Here is an 18,754-nt window from a genome sequence, read left to right as displayed (position 1 = left end):
TCCTACTGAACCCGACCAACCCACCATTAATCTCATTCTATGCCAAGAAAGGGCCATTACTTATGACTCTAATTCCCACCTCAAACAGCTTCCGTCTCCAGGAGGACTCTATCCCTCACCCTTGAGGTGTCTAAGTTTCTTTAACAGCCTCTTGTGAGGGACTTTATCAAAAGCCTTTTGAAAGCTAAATAAAATTCTCTGCATCATATTTCTCCTTTCCCCAGGATTTTGTTAGCACATTTAAAGGCTCCTGACAGGCTATGGCTGAGAAAAGCTTTCGGTTTTTAAGATTATTTCCTGCTCCTACGCAGTAAAGCTCTCATTTTGCCTCCTAAATTGGGCCAGCAAGTATGCACAGCTCTGATTTGGTTTCCTCAAGCAGCTCTCGTTGAATTTCCATGTTGCTTCTGGCACAGCATTTGCTTCAGCACTGCGTTGTCACACTGCAGTGAACAGGTAAGCTGCAAGGCTTAGGGAAGGAGCCTTGAGCTTTTGCTGCACTGTCCTGGGCGTGGTCAATCCCACCATCTCCTGTTCTGCGCAGGGCTCCAGGCCTCAAGTCATCATGCAGATTCAGGGGTGTTGCTCAAGGGTACAGTCAGATCAGCCCTGACTGAAACAACAGAGGAAGACTGCTGGGCTGGAGCAGGGTAGTCCTGCAGAGAGAGATTTTTGTTCCACAAGAAGCACGGAAGGCATAAGAAATAAATTGCATTAGGGGTGGGGTGTGTGTGAGCCCATTGCATAAGAGGCCTCAAGTTTCTCTCCTTTCCCACACTCTTCCCACCCATCCACCTCCCTCCGTTAGTTCTCAGGTAGGGACAAACTGAGCTCGGCAGATTCTAGGCCTGAAACTCAAAAGCAGTGCTCTCTCTATGTAGAAGCCTACCACCTGAGAGCAGCTTCTTGGTTGTGTAGCCACAGCAGATCATCAATAAATCACGCCCAGAGCAGTATCTGAAGATTAAGCCTTCCCACACCCACCCTGCCCACTGCTCCTGCTTAAGGCCTATAGGAATACAGGCTGCAGCTGTTACCAGCCTTTGGCCCAGAACTACAGAGCGAGTTAGGAGAAATTACAAAGCTGCCTGCTCTCATAAGGAAGTCTCTCCTGTAAGTCTTAAATAGAAAACTGCTTTGGAGCTTCAGAGATGTCCTGAGTCAATGCAAAGACAGCAACTGCGGTTTGCTCCTGCTCCCACTAGAGCTCACTGCCTGTTCTGCCACTGTCTCCAATGGGGGCAGGTCTGGACCAAGGAGAAGTCCTCAGCAGAGCAGGCTTCAGGCCCCTGCACAGCAGAACAGCCAGAGCGTCCACCAGTGGTGCACATAAGGCCTTTGAAAGTCTGCCAACACAGAGTGAGATAGCCCTGAAGACATTCCTCCAACCAAGATGGAAATTTTTCTGTAGGTAGCTTGGCTCTGGTTCTGGAAATGGACATCTATGAATGCTCTGCAACCCATCCACCAAGAATGGGCCTCAAGACTCTTACAGGAATCATGCAGGGAGAGGGAAGAAGAGATGTCAGGCTGAGCTGAAGCACTTTTTTTTCCAGAGTCTGTTGTAGTTTGTTTTTAAGCAGAGCAGTAAACAGCTCTGTCTAGACCTGCACTGCCCTGTCTGCCCAAGTTCTCATCTGAGACGTAGCTCTTCTGGCTCCCAACTGCCAGCACATCCTCAGGCCACTCCACACTGAGGCAATACAGGGATGCATGAAACCTTCCTTGCCACAAGGGAATTCCATTTTTCAGGCTGCTCCCCTGTCAGATCAGGGATGTGGTTGGCTCAGGGCAGGTTTTAGAGCCTCATTAACACTCTGCAATGAGGCCTGGCAGCAGCTGATTTGATTTAAGGTTCATTTCCAGGCTGTGATTTAAGAGAAGATTTGCTTAATGTTCTCTAACAGACTCTTCTGACTGGGAGCTTGAGTGCTGCCTAATGATAGCCTTATTTATTATAATGTCTTAGCAGCACAGAATCTAGAGGAGCTGGGCAGGAGCACAGCAGCTGCTGGCAGGTGCTCAGACAGCAGTGGAAACATCTCTCACCGGAGAGTGGTAAGTGGGGTGTGCGTTCCTTTAACCAGAACAGTCAGATACTGCATCCCTTTTCTGCTTCAAGAGGTTAGCAAGACAGACCACTCTCTGCTTGCCCAAGGTAGTGCTGCATCTCTACATACCTTTTTAAGCTGGATAGGTGAAACACTCCTTTCTCCCTACTTGAACCATGGGCATTGGAGAGGTGCCTACTCATCTCCAAACCAGTCAAAAGGTGATTCACAAGCAAGACTCCCAAATGCTCCTCCTTGTTTCCCAGTTTTGGGCTTTCAACTCACAGGCTGAGTCTGCTTTCCTCTTGGGAAATGGTGATCATCATCTGACATCTGTAAGCTAGCTTGAGCTTCTGAGCCGGATGTATCTATCCCCAAGGCCAAACACAGAGACAACCATCACACAAATGAAGACAGGAGGTCAAGCAAGGGTTTGTCATATTTTAATGACATTGATCTTTGGTGTTTCCCTCGTTAGCACTCACACTCTCCCTGTCCTTCCTCCACAAGCCTGCTAGGGATGGAGAGTTACAAACGAAAAGGAAAATCACATTTGAGACTAAAAACAAAATATCAGAGCCTTGACTTCTCCACTAGAAACTACATGTACAAGGTCAAGATTTTCACATGCAACACCTTACATCACAGACCAATACCTCACATCCTGGCCTGGAGCTGAAAGACAATTCCTGCACCATTCCGGGCAGGTTCAGCTCAGTCCTGGCACTATGAAACCACTGGGGTGGCTCATTCATGTTAATATTGGCACAGCTTAGAACATCCTTGTGTGAACTGCATCCTGACTAGAGAGCAGTAGCCCCTGTCCCTCTACCCATCTATAACAGCAGCCCTACTTAGGTTCCTGCCAAGTACTAAACTAGCTCTCTAAAAAGGAAAGGTCCCCACCCGTGAGCATATCATGAGCCATGCATGTTTCGGCAAAGCCCAGTTCTTCCCAGAAAAGACCACAGCATAGGCAGGACTGGTCTCAGAACACCACGCCCTGGCGGGGAGCAGTGCTGTGCTATGGAGAGGGACTGTGGCCTGGAAGACTCCTCCACTCCAGCAACAGAGCTGGAGCATCACACCTGGGTTTGCCCAGTACTGCCTATCTCCAGAAGGATGCTGCAGGCCCCTTTCCCTTTCTCACGCTACTGATCAGTTCCCTGGGCATAAAAGGGCTGGAAACAGGAAAGGAAAGAGGCTTTACAAAGGATGACACACCAAACTGGAGGGTTAGGGCTAAACTCAGAGGATGCCATGGGGCTTCAAAATTCGCATGATGTGCAGACTGCGTGGGTTGTATTCCTGTTAACTCTTCAGCAGTGGGAATGTTAGAAGTTAAGTATGCTTTTTTGCCCATGGCTTCCCTTGTAATTCTTATCCCTTTCCCCCCCACCGAGGATAGAGAAGCCCTCTGAACTGCCAGCATCCTGTCAGAGCCACATGTCCCTAGTCTTCCAACTCCTGGCCAGCTGTGAGGTACAGGTCTCTGCTGAGCAGTACAAGGGTAGCACCAACACACAATTTAATCTCTACCTGTTCCGCGACTCCCCACTGGTGCTGTCATTACTATAGAAGTTGGTACTGTCAGGAAGATGGTTATTATTAGTTAGGTCACTGTATTCAATTGGTCCCTCGGTGTCCATGGAGGACTGGGCCTGCTCTGGCAGGTCCAGATCACCAGCGCTTTGTCCTTCACTCGCGCTAGGGGCTGTCCGCGGGCTCAGGCCGTGCTCCGGCAGCTGCACAGACTCTGACAGGATCCGTCCCTCCAGCTCTGTGTCCAGCTGCTGTGAGGTGGACTGCTGTGCTGATGTGCCCTCAGCTCCAGTGGACTCGGCACCAGTCTGAGAGCTGCGGTGGATCCGGTGGCTCACAATGATGTTGTTGCCAAAGCCGCCCATGGATGCCATGGTGGTACTCTGCTCCCGCTGAACCACGGCAGTCATGCCACCTTCTGCCATCAGCCTTTGAATCCTACTCAGGGCATCCTCCCCACTGGCTCCATATTCTGGACCTTCCCCTGCAAAAGAAAGCAGAAGCAACTCTGGTGCACAAGGCAAACTACAACACAAAGAGAAAGCATGCTGGGTAGATGCATCATCCAGTGTGCACATGATCGGATAGAAGACGGGTTTTATTCCAGAGGGAACCCAACATTTTATTTCCATAACTTTTGGTTAAGAGCCAAACAAAGGCACCGAATTCTGACAAGAAAATCTCAGCCACTCCCACAAGTATTCCTCACAGACTTGCACGTCCAAACCTTGGAGAAGCAGCTCTTATCTAGCTGTAAAGGTGGGGGAAAAAAGTGTAGTCAAAGAGGCAGGATGTTTTATCACAGCTTTAGAGACAATCCTGCCAGTTCCATGGGGACAGGAAGAAAAACCTCAGTTTGCACTACAATAAACCAAACATTTCACCATGGTGTTAAAGAAATCTGTGGCCTTTTGCTACTTCACTTGTTTGAGAAAAGCCCAGGCAGATGACATGATGGCCATGTCCCCAGTGTCAGTCAGGGAAGACATAAGCAGCAGCCAAGAGCAGACAGCAACTAGAGAACACAGTCTGTGCTTTCACATCATCTATGACGAAGGAAAGATCAAGTGTGTATGCTCCCGCTCCCCTGACTGGTATCTTTTGAGGAATGTAAAAAACATCTCAAGTCTTTGCTCTATTTCTGAGACTTCCCTTCATAGTCAGACTCTATTGAGCTCTGAGAGAACCACTGTCAGATACCTTTGTTGCTCAAGATTACCTCTGAAGAACAAAATCTCACAAAAAAATAGTCCACATAGGAGACTGAATCCCCACAACAAGGAATTTTGTCCCAGTTCTGTTTCCCAACATCCTTCTTTCGCTACAAACCCTACCCAGAGCATTTGGGGAACAGTCTGTAATCATAAACTGCTAGAAACATTCCACAGTGGGATCCTGCTGATTCTTATTAAAGAAATAAATCTCAGTCCCACCTCCATAAAGCTATCACAGCGCTGATTAGAAGAGAAAGCCATGAGCTCTCTTGCACCAAGGAAATGAACACAAATGTCAACAAGGCTAGATGCAGGGAGGGGTTAAAACACAATAAAAGCCAAAATGCCACACTGACTAGGAAAAGAAAAATACTTGGGGCTGTGGAGTTTAATATCTTTATTGATGATTTGGATGAGGGGATCAAGTGCACCCTCAGTAAATTCACAGACGATACTAAATCGCATGGGAGTGTGGATCTGCTGGAGGGCAGGAAGGCTCTACAGAGGGATCTGGATAGGCTGGATTGATGGGCTGAGGCCAACAGTATGAGGTTATACAAGGCCATGTGCTGAGTCCTGCATTTGGATCACAACAACCCCAGGCAGCGCTACGGGCTGGGAGAAGAGTGGCTGGAAAGCTGCCCAGTGGAAAAGGACCTGGGGGTGCTGGTCAACAGCAGCTGAACATGGGCCGGAAGTGTGCCCAGGTGGCCAAGGCCAATGGTATCCTGGCTTGTGTCAGAAATAGTGTGGCCAGCAGGGTTTGTCGCTCTGTACTCAGTACTGGTGAGGCTGCACCTGGAATCTTGTGTTCAGTTTTGGGCTCCTCACTACAAGAAGGACATCGAGGTGCTGGAGCATGTCCAGAGAAGGACAATGGAGCTGGTGAAGGTTCTGGAGCACAAGTCTTATGAGGAGCAGCTGAGGGAGCTGGGGGTGTTTATCCTGGAGAAAAGGAGGCCGATACTCTCTACAACTACCTGAAAGGAGGTTGTAGTCAGTGGGGGTTGGCCTCTACTACCAGGCAGCTAGCAACAGGACAAGAGGAAATGGCCTCAAAGTGTGCCAGGGGAGGTTCAGGTTGGATATCAGGAAGAATTTTTTCACTGAAAGGGTGGTTAAGCATTGGAACTGCTCAGGGAAGTGGTGGAGTCACCATCTCTGGAACTGTTCAAGAAATGACTGGACGTGGCACTTAGTGCTATGATTTAGTTACATGACTAAAGGTTGGACTTGATCTTACAGGTCTTTTCCAACCTAAATGATTCTATGATCAGTTATCCAATATGAGAGCTAGGGTATTCAGCACAGTTCTACACCACGCCACTGTAGAGACATTGTGCAATCAGTCAGTGATGGCTTATTCCCTTTCCTCATGGGTTCAGTGGAACTTGCATCAAGAAATACCAGCTTCCCCCATCACAGGATACAGTTTATTTCATCCTCAAGTAAGTCTGCTGACGTACTCCCCTGTTGTACAAATATTATGGACATTAAAGGCAAATTTAATCCTCACTAATAGAACACATCCCTTTTTGCTAGGAATGTAGTAAACCTGTACACAGGTTTACACCTGTAACCATATGAGAATCTGTAGCAGAGTCTTAGAGGAGTGAGCAAGAATACCCCCTGGACTGAGCCTGACCCACAACTCTAGCAGAGAAGTCCTGTTCAGCATGTGCCTGATGAACTAGGATGTGGTTGATCCATGAACTAGGAACTTGGCTGACCAGTATGAAGACCGAGAACAGAGGAAGCTATTGGAAACTTCAGTGTGAAAAGCATGCATGCCAGGGGATAGTGAAGCATTAATCATGAGCAGAACTAAGTGGAAGGTTTGAGAAGCATGGTTTTGGATTTAGTCATCACTTCCTTCTGAGGGCATAGTTGAAAGCACTTCATTACCAGCCATGTGGCCAGTCCAGAGACGAAGCTTAAGAAAGCCAAAATTTGCAACCTGGCCTAGAGACATGCCAGCCACTCATATCTACTACACAAGTCCTGAAACAGCAGGTACTGTGCTCTTAACAAATCACTTACTATAAACTAGACCAATATAGGAGCATTGGAACAGTAAATCAGAAGAGATTCCCAGCCAGCCAATGCTCCTCAGCATTATAAACATGTGCTTCACCAGAGCAGTCCATCCAGGCAGTGCACACCACAGCACCTCTTGCTTTTCCCTGCCCCTGAATTACCATATGCCATGGCTGAATTTCTGATTGAGGCTGGTGTTTCTTCAGAAAACAGGCAAGGGCTGATGTCACAGCAGAAATCAGTGAATCGGCAAGTCATGAGCCTTCAGCTCATAAACACAGTGACACAGCAATGTTGGAAATTCCAGAAAGACAGCCCATCAAGGGCCAGAAGTGAGCCTCACCATTCAAGCAGCCAACAAGCATGTCTGCTTTGGGATTATCCTCCCCTTTCCCTCTCTGAGATTTCGACAATGACTTAGGCTGACTAGTTCAGAGCAAAGCTTCCTGCACAATTTGCCTTGAGCTGAGCTACAGCACAGATCACACACAGCCCATTCCTACTGCCTACTTCCCACACACATTCTTTCACCAGGCTGCCAATGCAGACTACATTAGTACTCAGCTCAAGTGAAATAAGCTGACTTCCATTTGCTAAAGGTTCAGGGTGTGCACACAGGCACTTACCCAAAACAGCAGAAATGCTGTAAACCCCACATTGCGGATTGCTATAAGTTTCAACTTGCTGCAGCGGCCTGCTGAACATTCCCTGTACTTCCAGCTGAACAAGACCAGGACAGAAAGAAATCCCATACTTGTGACACTCCAAAGAGTTTAGGCACATCCAGAGCATGAACTCAAACCAGTGCAGGAGTAAGACAAGTGACAGCACATCTAACTCTCCATATGGACAAGGCAATTTCTCTTCTCTCATTTTACGTTCAAAACTACGTTCTGGTGTCCCAGACTTTGTAAAATCTTTTATCTCAGGCTCTCATTCTTCTAAGCCCACCTTCTAGGGTCAGAAAAATAGAGGAACCTCAGAGCACTACAGACAAACTCCAGAAAACTGAACTAACCATCTACAGTGTGTGAAACCAGGCTACAGTGTGTGAAATACCACTGTAAGCACAACACCTGCAGAATAACAATTCCTCCTCCACACAGGTTGTCCCTGTAGCAAAATCCATCACAGAGCAAGAAGTAATCTTGGACACAATGTCAACCTTTTTCTGCATAAGGTGCAAGTTCTGTACCTGACAGGACATCACCACCCATGGTTTCCTTCTTCAACACAAGTAAGTATCAGTGTTGTGTCCACAGTGCTGTGCTCCTACGAACACTTTCTAGTGTAATCAAAGTGACCTTTCCAGATGTCCAAAACCCTATCTATTCCAAACACAGAACAAAACATTACTCTTGAGAAAACAAATATCCCAAAGACTAGGGAATTTCTGTCAAGGTAGCTGACTGGCTCAAACATTTAACAAAATATTCTCTTAGCTAATGCATCTGTTTTTAGAAGTCCTCTGCCACACTACTCCAGCAAGACAACAATTTGACACAGAAGACTACAAAGGCAAAATATCTGGCAAACTTTCGATGGAGCTGGGCAAAAGGCAGGAGTATTTCCACTTTTAAGCGAAGTGGTCTCTGAAGTACTTACAGGGAGTACAACGTGTTTATCTCTGGGCACGGATGGCACACACCTGATAAAAAGCAAAGTCCACAGAAGCGAGGGTGAGATCAGGATCCCCTGTGGCTGTGCAACATACTAACATAGCTTTTGAATTTTTTCCCCCATTTTCAACTGTCCTCTTTCTAAAACCAGCAGTAGTTAGCAGTCATGTTTACAAACAAAGCTTCAAAACTAACAGTAAGCACTGCAGAGATATCTAAATCTTCAGAGAAAATGGAATAATAGCTCTGAGGTGTGAGCTGACCCACTAATTCAGATGCTCAAAGATAAAAATATCAGCATTTTTAAATTCACTCCTTGCATAAGAACAGAAAGGGGAGGGACACGGCACAGCATAAGCAACTATGAATAATCATATCTCCTTTAATGCCACAAGAAATACTACCAGTTACTTTTCTGCCCAACCAAGCCCAGAAGCATGTTCACACTTCCTTTCTGAGGTCCACAGAACTCAGAAAAAACACAACTGGTTTGACTTGTAACAAATTTCTCAGCAATAGCTCACCTTGGCGATTCATATGAGTGAAACTTACTTTTGTAAGCCCACATAATTTAATCCCAAGAGAGTCAAGTACTTCGAGTAGATCACACTGTAAAGGCTTGCATAGTACATGCTTTTAGAACCTGATTCTATTTTTCAGGTACTGCTTTTCAGAGGGTTTTAGAGAGAAACAAAATTTGAACTTTTACAGGACATGATGCACATTTTACAGATGGACAGGCAGATGAAAGGCTAAGGGATCTACCCACGTTTCTACTTGGAGAACATGAGGCAGATCTGGAAGCTGATCCCTGGTGTCCCGGTTCCCATTTCCATATTGATTGTACGGAAGTCACATCACATTTGACAACAGCATTGCAAGAACGTGTTCAGCTAACATAAAACAACACGGTTTTTGTTAGCATTCATGAGGCTTGGCTAGGGACAGAGTACTCCTGCCCAAGCAGCCCCTTGACGCGTGTTCCTAATGTCTCAGATTAAAAAAGTTACACCACATGCAGGCACACTGACTGCTTCTAAGTGCTCCTTAGGCATCCTCAGGATGCTTTGCTTATATCAGGAAAGTTTCATTTGGATGTGCTGTCTTTTCACTATCAATAGTTCGAACAGACTGAATTCTACAAACTGAAGCCTTCAGTTTACAACTCTCTTCCCACTCAAAAGTATCTCCTGCAACCTCTGAAAACAGACACAATGGAAATTTGTATTGGCTGGTGATTAACCCTTCAATCAAACAGGTTAAAAACTGTATATGGCATGACAGTAGTTAACATGTTGCTCCCCTACAGACAGGCAAAGTAGCAATAGACTGATAGCAAGTATTCTGATGGCTACAATGTCAGTAGTCAGTAGGGTGCACAACGAGCACTGAGCTACCTATCTGAATTTTAAGTCACAAAGACAATGCAGATGACAGGAAAGGAGATGACAATTGCCTTTCCATTATTTTATTACTTTTTATTACTTCTTTATTTTTTTTCATGTAGATTTTTTTTTTCTTTAAGAACTGGATTACCTAAAGGATGTATTGATATACTGTCAACAGCCAGGCACAGCATGGATGCACTATCATCAAGTGTCACGAAGCTCTGCAAAGGTCCCTTTCCTTCAGCCTGCAGCACCTTTTGCAAAACTGCAGTCACTGACAGTTCCTGTCACTTGTGCCATACTCCACAGATCCAGCAGTCTGAACAGGTGACAGCCACGGCCTGACCCAGTCTGGACTGGGAATCACAATTTCTAAAGGTTAAAGCTTTGGGGCCACATCAAGAATTTTTGTTGGTTTTTAAGCAAGATTCAATTTGCGAGTTGGATACAGATCCCACTCCCATCATGCCTCTATTTGCAAGGGAAAGTACAGTATAACTCCCAATGGATTGTTTCTAATTAAAAGTGCCTCAAAGTTACAACTCTATCAGTATTTCCACTATGTCTGTCAGCTTATAAGAAAGTAGGAGACAGTTGAAACACTGTTTTAAGCATATCTTGGTACCTCTCCTAGCTTTCTCTCAACTCCAACTACCTTTAGTTTATATGTGGAGCAGAGTTCACAAGCCAACTGCTGCAAAACAGAAAGACACAGACATTTGAGAGATTCAATTCTAATAAAGTCATCACATACTCATTCCTCATACCTCTAAAGGCGGTAGAAAGATAATCAGAGCAGCAAAGTCCCCGCAGAGCTTTGCATGAGAAAAGGAAACTATTTATACCCGCACAGAGCTTAATTAGATTCCTGATGCAATTCTGCATACTTTTTTTTTTTAATATGATAAGCACATATGTACAAGAAATGCCCTGAGCCAGAATTCCTCACAACTGTGGGACTGACAGGACATAGGAAAGGAAACCATTCTCAGGGTAGCACTAGCATTTCTTTTTTCTTTTTCCTTTCTTTTTTTTTTAACATACAAGGGTTTTTTTTGGTTTGTTGGTTTAGGGGTTTTTTTCCCCTCATGACGAGGTGATAACTAAACCACTTTCCTTTACAGTACTCAGAATCACACTTGACTTATCCATTCTACTGCTGATAATACTGCTAAGCCTTTATGTAGTGATTTACATCTTCAAAGTCCCATATAAAACACTAATTAATCTTCACAGGCCCCTGGTGTACTATGGGAAGATTTATTCCCATTTGGTAGACAATTAATAATTTGCCTTACCCTAGTGGCAGCATATCTTCCTTATTTTTATCCCCCCCGCTCTTTTGGCCCCTGACACCTGGATCATGCTATTAGGAAACATGTTTTCATTTTCAACAGGCAGAGAGTTATGGTAGATACAGTGGGCAAACTAGCCATCAGAAAAGCATCATGGCATCTAATCTTCCCTGCCAGAACACACTGGACGTGCATCACAAGAGTTCATGGTGCCAGAAAAACAGCAGCCTTACCATTACAAGCAGTGCAAAGAGGTTCAAGCATAATGTGAAGCACAAAGACTCAGATGAACCAGACTACTGCTGCCACAAGTACCTGGCTAACTGCTTCAGGTGTTGGTAGCAGCAGCTGAAAATTTGTCTTTCTGCTTCATGATGGGTCCTTTTACTATTCTTCTATTATGGATTACAGTTGGGTTTTTTTGATCCTACATACCCCTGATTGTTAATGTCTTCACAGCTCCCTGTTCCAAGTTGGTCTTGAGCCCTTACACAGGAATTTCCACTGAGGATGCAAATGGCACAGGAACTGATCAATCATAGGGTAAAACCTCTCAACTCCAGTGCATGTGTTTGAATGGGAATAACTCCTTTGTTCTAAAGGTCCTTATGTAGCTGACAGGAGTGTGACAGGCCCACTTGCAAGGGGACATGCAGTAAGTCAATGCCTGAGACAGAAATCATACCTAATGGAGAACTCATCAACCTTCTTCCAAGCAAGAAAGGGAGAAAAAGAGAAGTATTCTATCCTAGGCTTGTTATCGGCACTCCTTTTCTTCCAAATGCTTCCTGTTTTCCTTCTTTGTAGAGATACCCCACCCAAAGCACTGGTAAAGGACAATCCTTTCCCCAGCTCATTAACGGTCTAGTTATAGTCCATGATCTACATTTGAAAATTGAAAGGTTAATTAGAAAGAACAAGTTAATGAAACCTTCAGATGATTGCAGAACAGCATCAGAAAAAAGCAACGCTGGAGAATTCCCCTAGTTTAACAGAGCAGAGAAAGACCCCCAAAGTCTGCAGCATTAGCCACCATGGCCTCGATGCAAGACAGTCCCTCACTGTACCCTGTTTTCAGTCTGTGGACCACATTCAGTGGAAGAACCAGTTCCCATGAGATCAGCAGTTGTCCAGACAGCCTGTGTTCCAGACTCATTTACATGCCCTCAGTTGTACTAACTTTCCAGAGAGGTTAATCTCAGCTCTGCTGAGATAAGCAGACAGAAACCCCGCAGGCCAATAATTTCCCACTTAACTTTGAACAGAAGAGTAGAGATCAGGGAAACACAAAGCCTTATCATACATGTTGGATACTGCACAGCAGTAACTGTAGAAGAATCACATACCAAAAGGTATCTTTCAGAGTGACAGAGAACAAACAAGCATAAAGGCACAAACAGGCATGTTGTGGGCTGCTTCCCAAAGCCAAGTGAGTTCATCAAGAACCAACAACTTCAAAATTGTCTCCTCAATTTTCTCTTGTCTTTCATATGTATATACTGCCCAACTCCTCCCTAGCCAAGCCTTCAGAGTTGGACTGAAGTACAATGCTACAGTATTGAGACAAGAAGCCTGCACAAAATCAACATGTTTTCAGCAGACTAGTGACTTTATCACTATATAGGAATTGCACAGCTTCCAGCTTCTTACATGTTGGTAAGTTTTCCTGGACTGCAAACCACAAGAGACGGTTTTGAATAGCTGAGCTGGACACCCATCATGTACTTCATCAATCAGACTAAACAGAATACTCACAGCTGCTTTGTGAGAAGCGATTTACAGTATTTTATTTTGTATCCAAATGCTGAGCTTGTGAAGGCTGCACACATTTTGCAGAAGTTGAAGAACCAAGCTAAACTCTAACACAGAGGCAGAAAGGATAATTCTCAACAGCTTGCAGCCTTACTGATGGTTAAGAGTTCAGGAGATGTGTGAGGAGTGATGGCAGTACAGTTGATTCTACAAAGACACAGTGATCTGAAGAAGAGTTCATTTTGCCTCCTCAAAGCAGGTGGAAAAGACAGCTTCTCTATTCATCTGGCCAGAGATTCACTCTCCTGATCATCTTGGCCTGGTTACAGGCAAATTAGGCTGGAGAAATATTTGCCAAAGAGATAAAAGGAGTGTTAAATGCATTGACAGCATGTGGAACCGATGCAGAAACTCCTAATTCACCAGGTAAGCTGTGTCAGATAAATCACTGATTGATCTCCTACCTTCCCCAGTCCCTGCAGAGGTGGATTCCTGCTCCTGTACCTCCCTCTCTGTCTGAGTTTCGGCATTCTGCAGCTGAGGCGCCAAGGTCTGGGTACCCTGCGAAGTCACAGAGGTGGGGGGATTTCGGGGTTGCAGGCCTATGGCATTCATCAGGCCCATGTCCCTGTCTGTTCTCCATGTGGCTCTGCTGGTTCTGAAAAGAGAGAAAAACAAATAAGACTAGTAACATTGGAGGCAATATGCCCCAGCAAGATTGAAACATCCACGTGAGGCTCTTCTTGCTTCCACTCCAACCAGGCTGCTAGCCACTATGCAGATGGGGATGGAGGGAATTGTGATCTGCACCTATTTACACACAGACACCCCTCTCCAGTCTCAGCAGCTGGTCTCTTGAGTTTTAAGGCAACAGAGTCTTAGAGTCCACTCACCCTTCCACAGAAGCAGTGTGTCTTACAGGCACAGAGCGATATCTCTGCAGCATCATTAAGCCTGCAGAACACCTGTCTTGGGGTCACTGCATTGGGTAGGCAATGCAATGTGCAATGCAGAAGCACAAACTCATATAAAACCTACACATCAGCAGGGCAGTTTCAACTCCCATAGACATAGCCTGTATCGTTTCCCTCCTCTGAAGTTCCTAGTTTGTCAGCATCACACATGAATGCACTCCAGCAGGCACTTCTGCTCATTCCAGTCAGACAAGAGAAACACTGTTCTCAAAAGCAAACAACAGGAATCACCTCAAGGCTTATTAGCTTCTCAGAATCGAACAGTTGAAGTGTATGATGCTACAGCTGAGTCTTGACAATGCTGGACGCTCTTTTCCAAACTGACCTCTGCCTGAAAGTGCTGGGAATAGCAAAGAGATTCTAGGAAAGACTGCCTCATTCACAACCTTCAAAGCCATAAGGCTTTGAAAACTGTCACACTTTTCTAGCTCTCTCTTTGAGCTAGTTCTTTCTGGACCAGTATTTCTGCCTTCAAGCTGTCCATTATACAGGACTGATTATGTACTGTCAGAAATGTAAGCAGTGGCAATATCCGCTCACACAGCAGAGTAAAGAATCTCTACTGTTTATTTTTCACCCTCGATTGGATCAAGACTGTAGGACAGCACAGACATTGCCCTGTACACCAGCTCATAACTTCCTTGGGATCCTGGAGCTCACAATTCAGAAACACAACTATCACCCTCTTGCTGAGAACAGTTGGCTTACAGAGAAGTACTTGTCACCAGAGCAAGAAGCAAGGGACTGCAGCATCGCCTTTGTGTTTAGAATAATTAACGTGTGCATCACTGGACAGACTGGATGAAACAGCCAATGGGGCTGTCAGGGGATTTAGCTTTATTTTTAGAGTTTACTGCCAAGAAACAACTGTCCCATGACCAGAAATTAAAGGGATGAAAACAGATTTGCCCTTATCTCTGTGAACTGCCCTGTTCTTCAGTTATCCTCCAAAGGCCATTTGCTTTGCATGGTGCTTTTGATGCATCAAGCCCCACGTGTTCTTCCCACAACTTGCTCATGGATGTTACTGGGGCCATGAATGACACATGTTCTTTACTATCACTGGCACTTTTGGGCACTGAATGTCACTTGCTGGAAGAAGGCTAGGTGACCCGACCAGACAATGTCAAAGGGGGAGAAAATTGCATATTTAAAGCTGCCAGTGGTAAGGGAACAAAGAAGAAGTGGTCCTGTCAGATGTAACAAAACCAGCAGAAAGGGTCAGATCTAACTCACATCCAGGAGACTTACCCAGGCCGCTCAGTGCTCCTGCTGCTGGAATGCGCAGCGAAGATGTTCTCATTCAGCTGGTCCCAGTGGTACTCAACTCCAGAGTTTAAGGCCCTTGAAACACCAAAGAAGGAAAAAAACATTAGCGTTGACAGAACACTATTCCAGCCAACAGACATTACGTCCCCACAACAGGAATAACAGTGTTGATTCCTGCCCTACAGAAACTGCAGATCTAGCTCAGTTCACATTTTCATTAAAAGGGCTCATCACCATAAACCACCATGCAAACATGGAGTAAAGCATGACCAGATTGCTCTGGAATATTCCATTCATCTCAATTCAATATTAACACCAAGACACAGCAACTAGAGCAGAGAGATTTTCAGGAAATGAAGACATACAATTGTGTGTACACAATCAGGTTACCCTAACTCCAAGTGACTACACGAAGAATTGGAATAGAAAGGCCAATTCTCCCCGTGGTGCCTGCAAGCATTTCCTGCGCTAGGTAGCGCTCAGTAAGACACTGCTCTTATTCCACATTTAGGTTTTTTTGCAAATGGTTCTCATTCTACCTATAAATAAATCTCTATGCAGCCAGCTCAGTGACAGCCACTGTGAAGCAAGGACAGATGTATTTAAACAAGTTTCCACAAAAGAGTTTGTACTGCATCAACAACATGTGTATTTGAAAAGTCTAAACTTTAATTTCACAGCTAATGGTGCTGTGTACCACCACATGGCTGCTGGACTGCAGACACCTGATGGCGCTGGGTGGAGAGTTAGCAGTGCTGTGCAGTGGTCACAAAAAGGCAGTGAGGGGGGGGGAAAGTCCTGTGTAGACAGAAGGGAACTGTGTCTGAAGAGCTGGACTTCTATCACACTGCCAACTTCAGTCTCATAATCTGAAGGAAGGATGCAGGGCAAGTAGTTGGCAGCTCGTCATGGCTCAGGCACAAACATGATCGTTTTATGTACATATGAAAGCTGTTGTCCCTGTAATGAGATGCCTCAGCAGAACTGGCAAGAACTTCAGCTTAGACAATGCTGCAGGTCAGACACACTGCAATGGGAAAAACAGTGTGTGCTGGAGGCCTAGGGCTAGGCTGTTGGGGTGACAGTACCCCAGCTCGGGACCCAGGGCAAGAGACTGAGAAAATTAGGTCAACAAAACCACTCACAGAGTCTACAGGAAGTCATTGCTTTTTTATTTTTTGTGCTGAGTTAGCTCTGTGCTATATTACATCCCATGAAAGCAGCTGCCAGAGAGCCGATTTCCAAAGGCTTCTGAGTTTACTGACAGATGGTAATTTGTCACTAAAACCGTGACAGTCCCTCTGACTGCTCCATCCCCTGCCTAACATATTGACTGAGGCTTAGCTGTCACACTTTGCTGTCCACTAAGTAGCATGCTCCCTAGGCAAGCAAGACTTTCTGACCTCGTTGTCAAAATTTCCATTAAAACTCTAGTGTGCTTGATATCTGCAGCTATTACACAACAGAGCTAAACTGACCCATGCTCTTCTCCCCCTTCTTCCACACTTCTTCCAGCTCACAAAGTACAGGCATGGTCCCCACAGCCACGTACATGACTGGTATTTCTCGTCAAGGTACTATGTGCGCCCTACTTGTCTTCGCCAGCTTGCCAGCTCCCGAGACAAGAAACCAGAAGACCACAAAGCTTTCCCTAGGCCAAAACGTGAGCTGGCAACACTGCGTATCCTCTCTTGCCCCAAACATCATGTTCCTGTACTACACAGAAAGCTCAGCTCCTGTGCACACACTTCTTCGAGTCAGATCGATTTCACTTCTACAAAAGCATCACAGTACCAAGCTGACATGCAGTACACCAGACGAAAAACTCCCGACCATGCTGCTACCTATTCCGCAGAGGCTCACTACTCTACAGTCATGATGTTGGACAGCAAAGTCCATTCTAGCTACATGCTGTCAATTTGCACATTCCCCTAGATGGTGAAATCAATAGCCATTCTGTTTAATACATGACTTTTCACATTAGTTTAAAATGCTGCCATTTATCAACTGAGTTTCACAGCTTTACTGCCAGAGAATTGAGGAATTTGCTTTCTCCTCCCAGAAGAAGGATCTGTAGCAGCTGGTAACTGACTTGTAACTGCTCCTTCTGCTGACTGGGAACACTGATGAACAGGCTTAGGCCGAGGTCACTACACTTGGACGTGATGGGAGTTCAACATCCTCAGCACCACTTTAATCTGGCTTTTTAGTTTGGTCTGAGTGTGTCTCCCTGCAGGGCAAAAGAAGTGGCTCAGAATAAACAGGCACTCCTTACTGCAGCAGTGAGCATCTTCACTGCTACCTTTCAGCAGCCTCTTCCTTTGGCCAGCTAAGCAACTTCCCCTTCTCAATTCTATCTCTTGCAAAAGACTTCAAGCAGTAAGACCCTCAGCACCATATTTGTTCTCTTTGTCATACATCCGCACATCTCTGACTCGGGACTCACACTGGTCTCTCCACAGCCCAAAGATCAGAATCCTGCTTGCCCCTTACTACGTTTTTCAGCCTTTGGATGATTGATTGAGCCTACAGAAGAGATGTTTCAGACTGCACAAAGGTACAGCGAGGAAAGGAAATATCTGAACTTACCAGAGGGCACTGGTTGGGCACTATCTTTTATATTAAGACCATAACAAAGATTCCATCAAATAAATACTGCTACTGTATGGGCTAAATGCCAGTTTTAACACCATACTTGCACTAGAAACTTGATCACATAATTGCACCTTAAACCAACTTAAGTATACAACAAGATGCATGTGACAAGCACAATTACCTTGGTTTAAATCAGATTTTCAGTCAAGCTTAAAGACTTCCTCTGGTTTAGCCACATCTATTTCAAATAGTGCAATCTCCCTTTTCAAAAAGCCTAAAGGTTTTTTAGCTCCCATTGCAAAATACTGCCTGAATTTCGTAAATGAGCAAGCCTTTCACAGTACGTTTCCCAGGAGATTTGCAAATCAAGGCCTAACTATTCATTCCATAGAAGCTTACACTGGAGAGATGAATATTTTTCAGGTAATGTAAGCATTTAACTTTTGCTTCATCAAATTCTAGACATGGAAATGCTGGAAGCACTTTACATTTTTCAAGGCATAAGGTAGAAGCTCTGTGTAGCATGGAGCATGTTGCCAGTTGGATGTGGATGCAGTAAGGAGGACATTTGTGGCCCAGGGCTTTAGGGTGAAAAATTGCAATTCTCCACACTGTGTCAGTCATGGACAGTGAAGTCCACTTAGTCAAGTTCTTACTTTCTTCCCTTTTATGGCTGTCACTAAGCTCTCTAAGCCCTCCCTGGAAATTTCCATTAGCTTTGTTATATGCAGAGTTGCTCACAGTCTGGATTTCCCAGCAGGGATCTGTTCTGAGACGGACTTTTCCTTCACGCCTGTGTCCAGCTCACATTATTAACAAGCTTGGAGAGGATGAAGGGCACAGACTTGGAGGCTTTGCTGAAAGTCAAATAAGGATTCAGAGTGGAGCCTGTTAAGTACCAAGAACCAACAACTTAGGCAGCACAGCCTCTCCCTCTGCATGAAGGTATTATCTACACAGCTCAGTTATGCCCCCGTAAAGAAACTAGGACCAAGCACTAGGAACTAATGACAAAATT

The 18,754-nt window shown here is 45.2% G+C and overlaps 1 protein-coding gene across 3 annotated transcripts in view; it reads right to left on the bottom strand.

Annotated features, from left to right (window-relative positions):
• Positions 1-2,478: 2,478 nt before the first annotated feature.
• Positions 2,479-18,754, bottom strand: part of AMBRA1 (autophagy and beclin 1 regulator 1) — a 129,180-nt gene continuing 112,904 nt past the window's right edge. For all 3 annotated transcript variants that reach the window (XM_064657980.1, XM_064657981.1, XM_064657983.1), the window contains 3 exons: positions 15,124-15,216; positions 13,363-13,556; positions 2,479-4,077 (listed from right to left, as the gene is read on the bottom strand). In XM_064657980.1, the coding sequence (XP_064514050.1) occupies positions 3,587-4,077; positions 13,363-13,556; positions 15,124-15,216 (778 nt within the window). In that variant the 3' untranslated portion in view covers positions 2,479-3,586. The remainder of the gene's footprint in view (positions 4,078-13,362; positions 13,557-15,123; positions 15,217-18,754) is intronic.

Source organism: Pseudopipra pipra, chromosome 6, assembly GCF_036250125.1.
Source record: "Pseudopipra pipra isolate bDixPip1 chromosome 6, bDixPip1.hap1, whole genome shotgun sequence".
NCBI lineage: Eukaryota > Metazoa > Chordata > Aves > Passeriformes > Pipridae > Pseudopipra > Pseudopipra pipra.
Note: the sequence above shows the minus strand (reverse complement) of the source record. Positions and strands in the feature narration are given on the sequence as shown.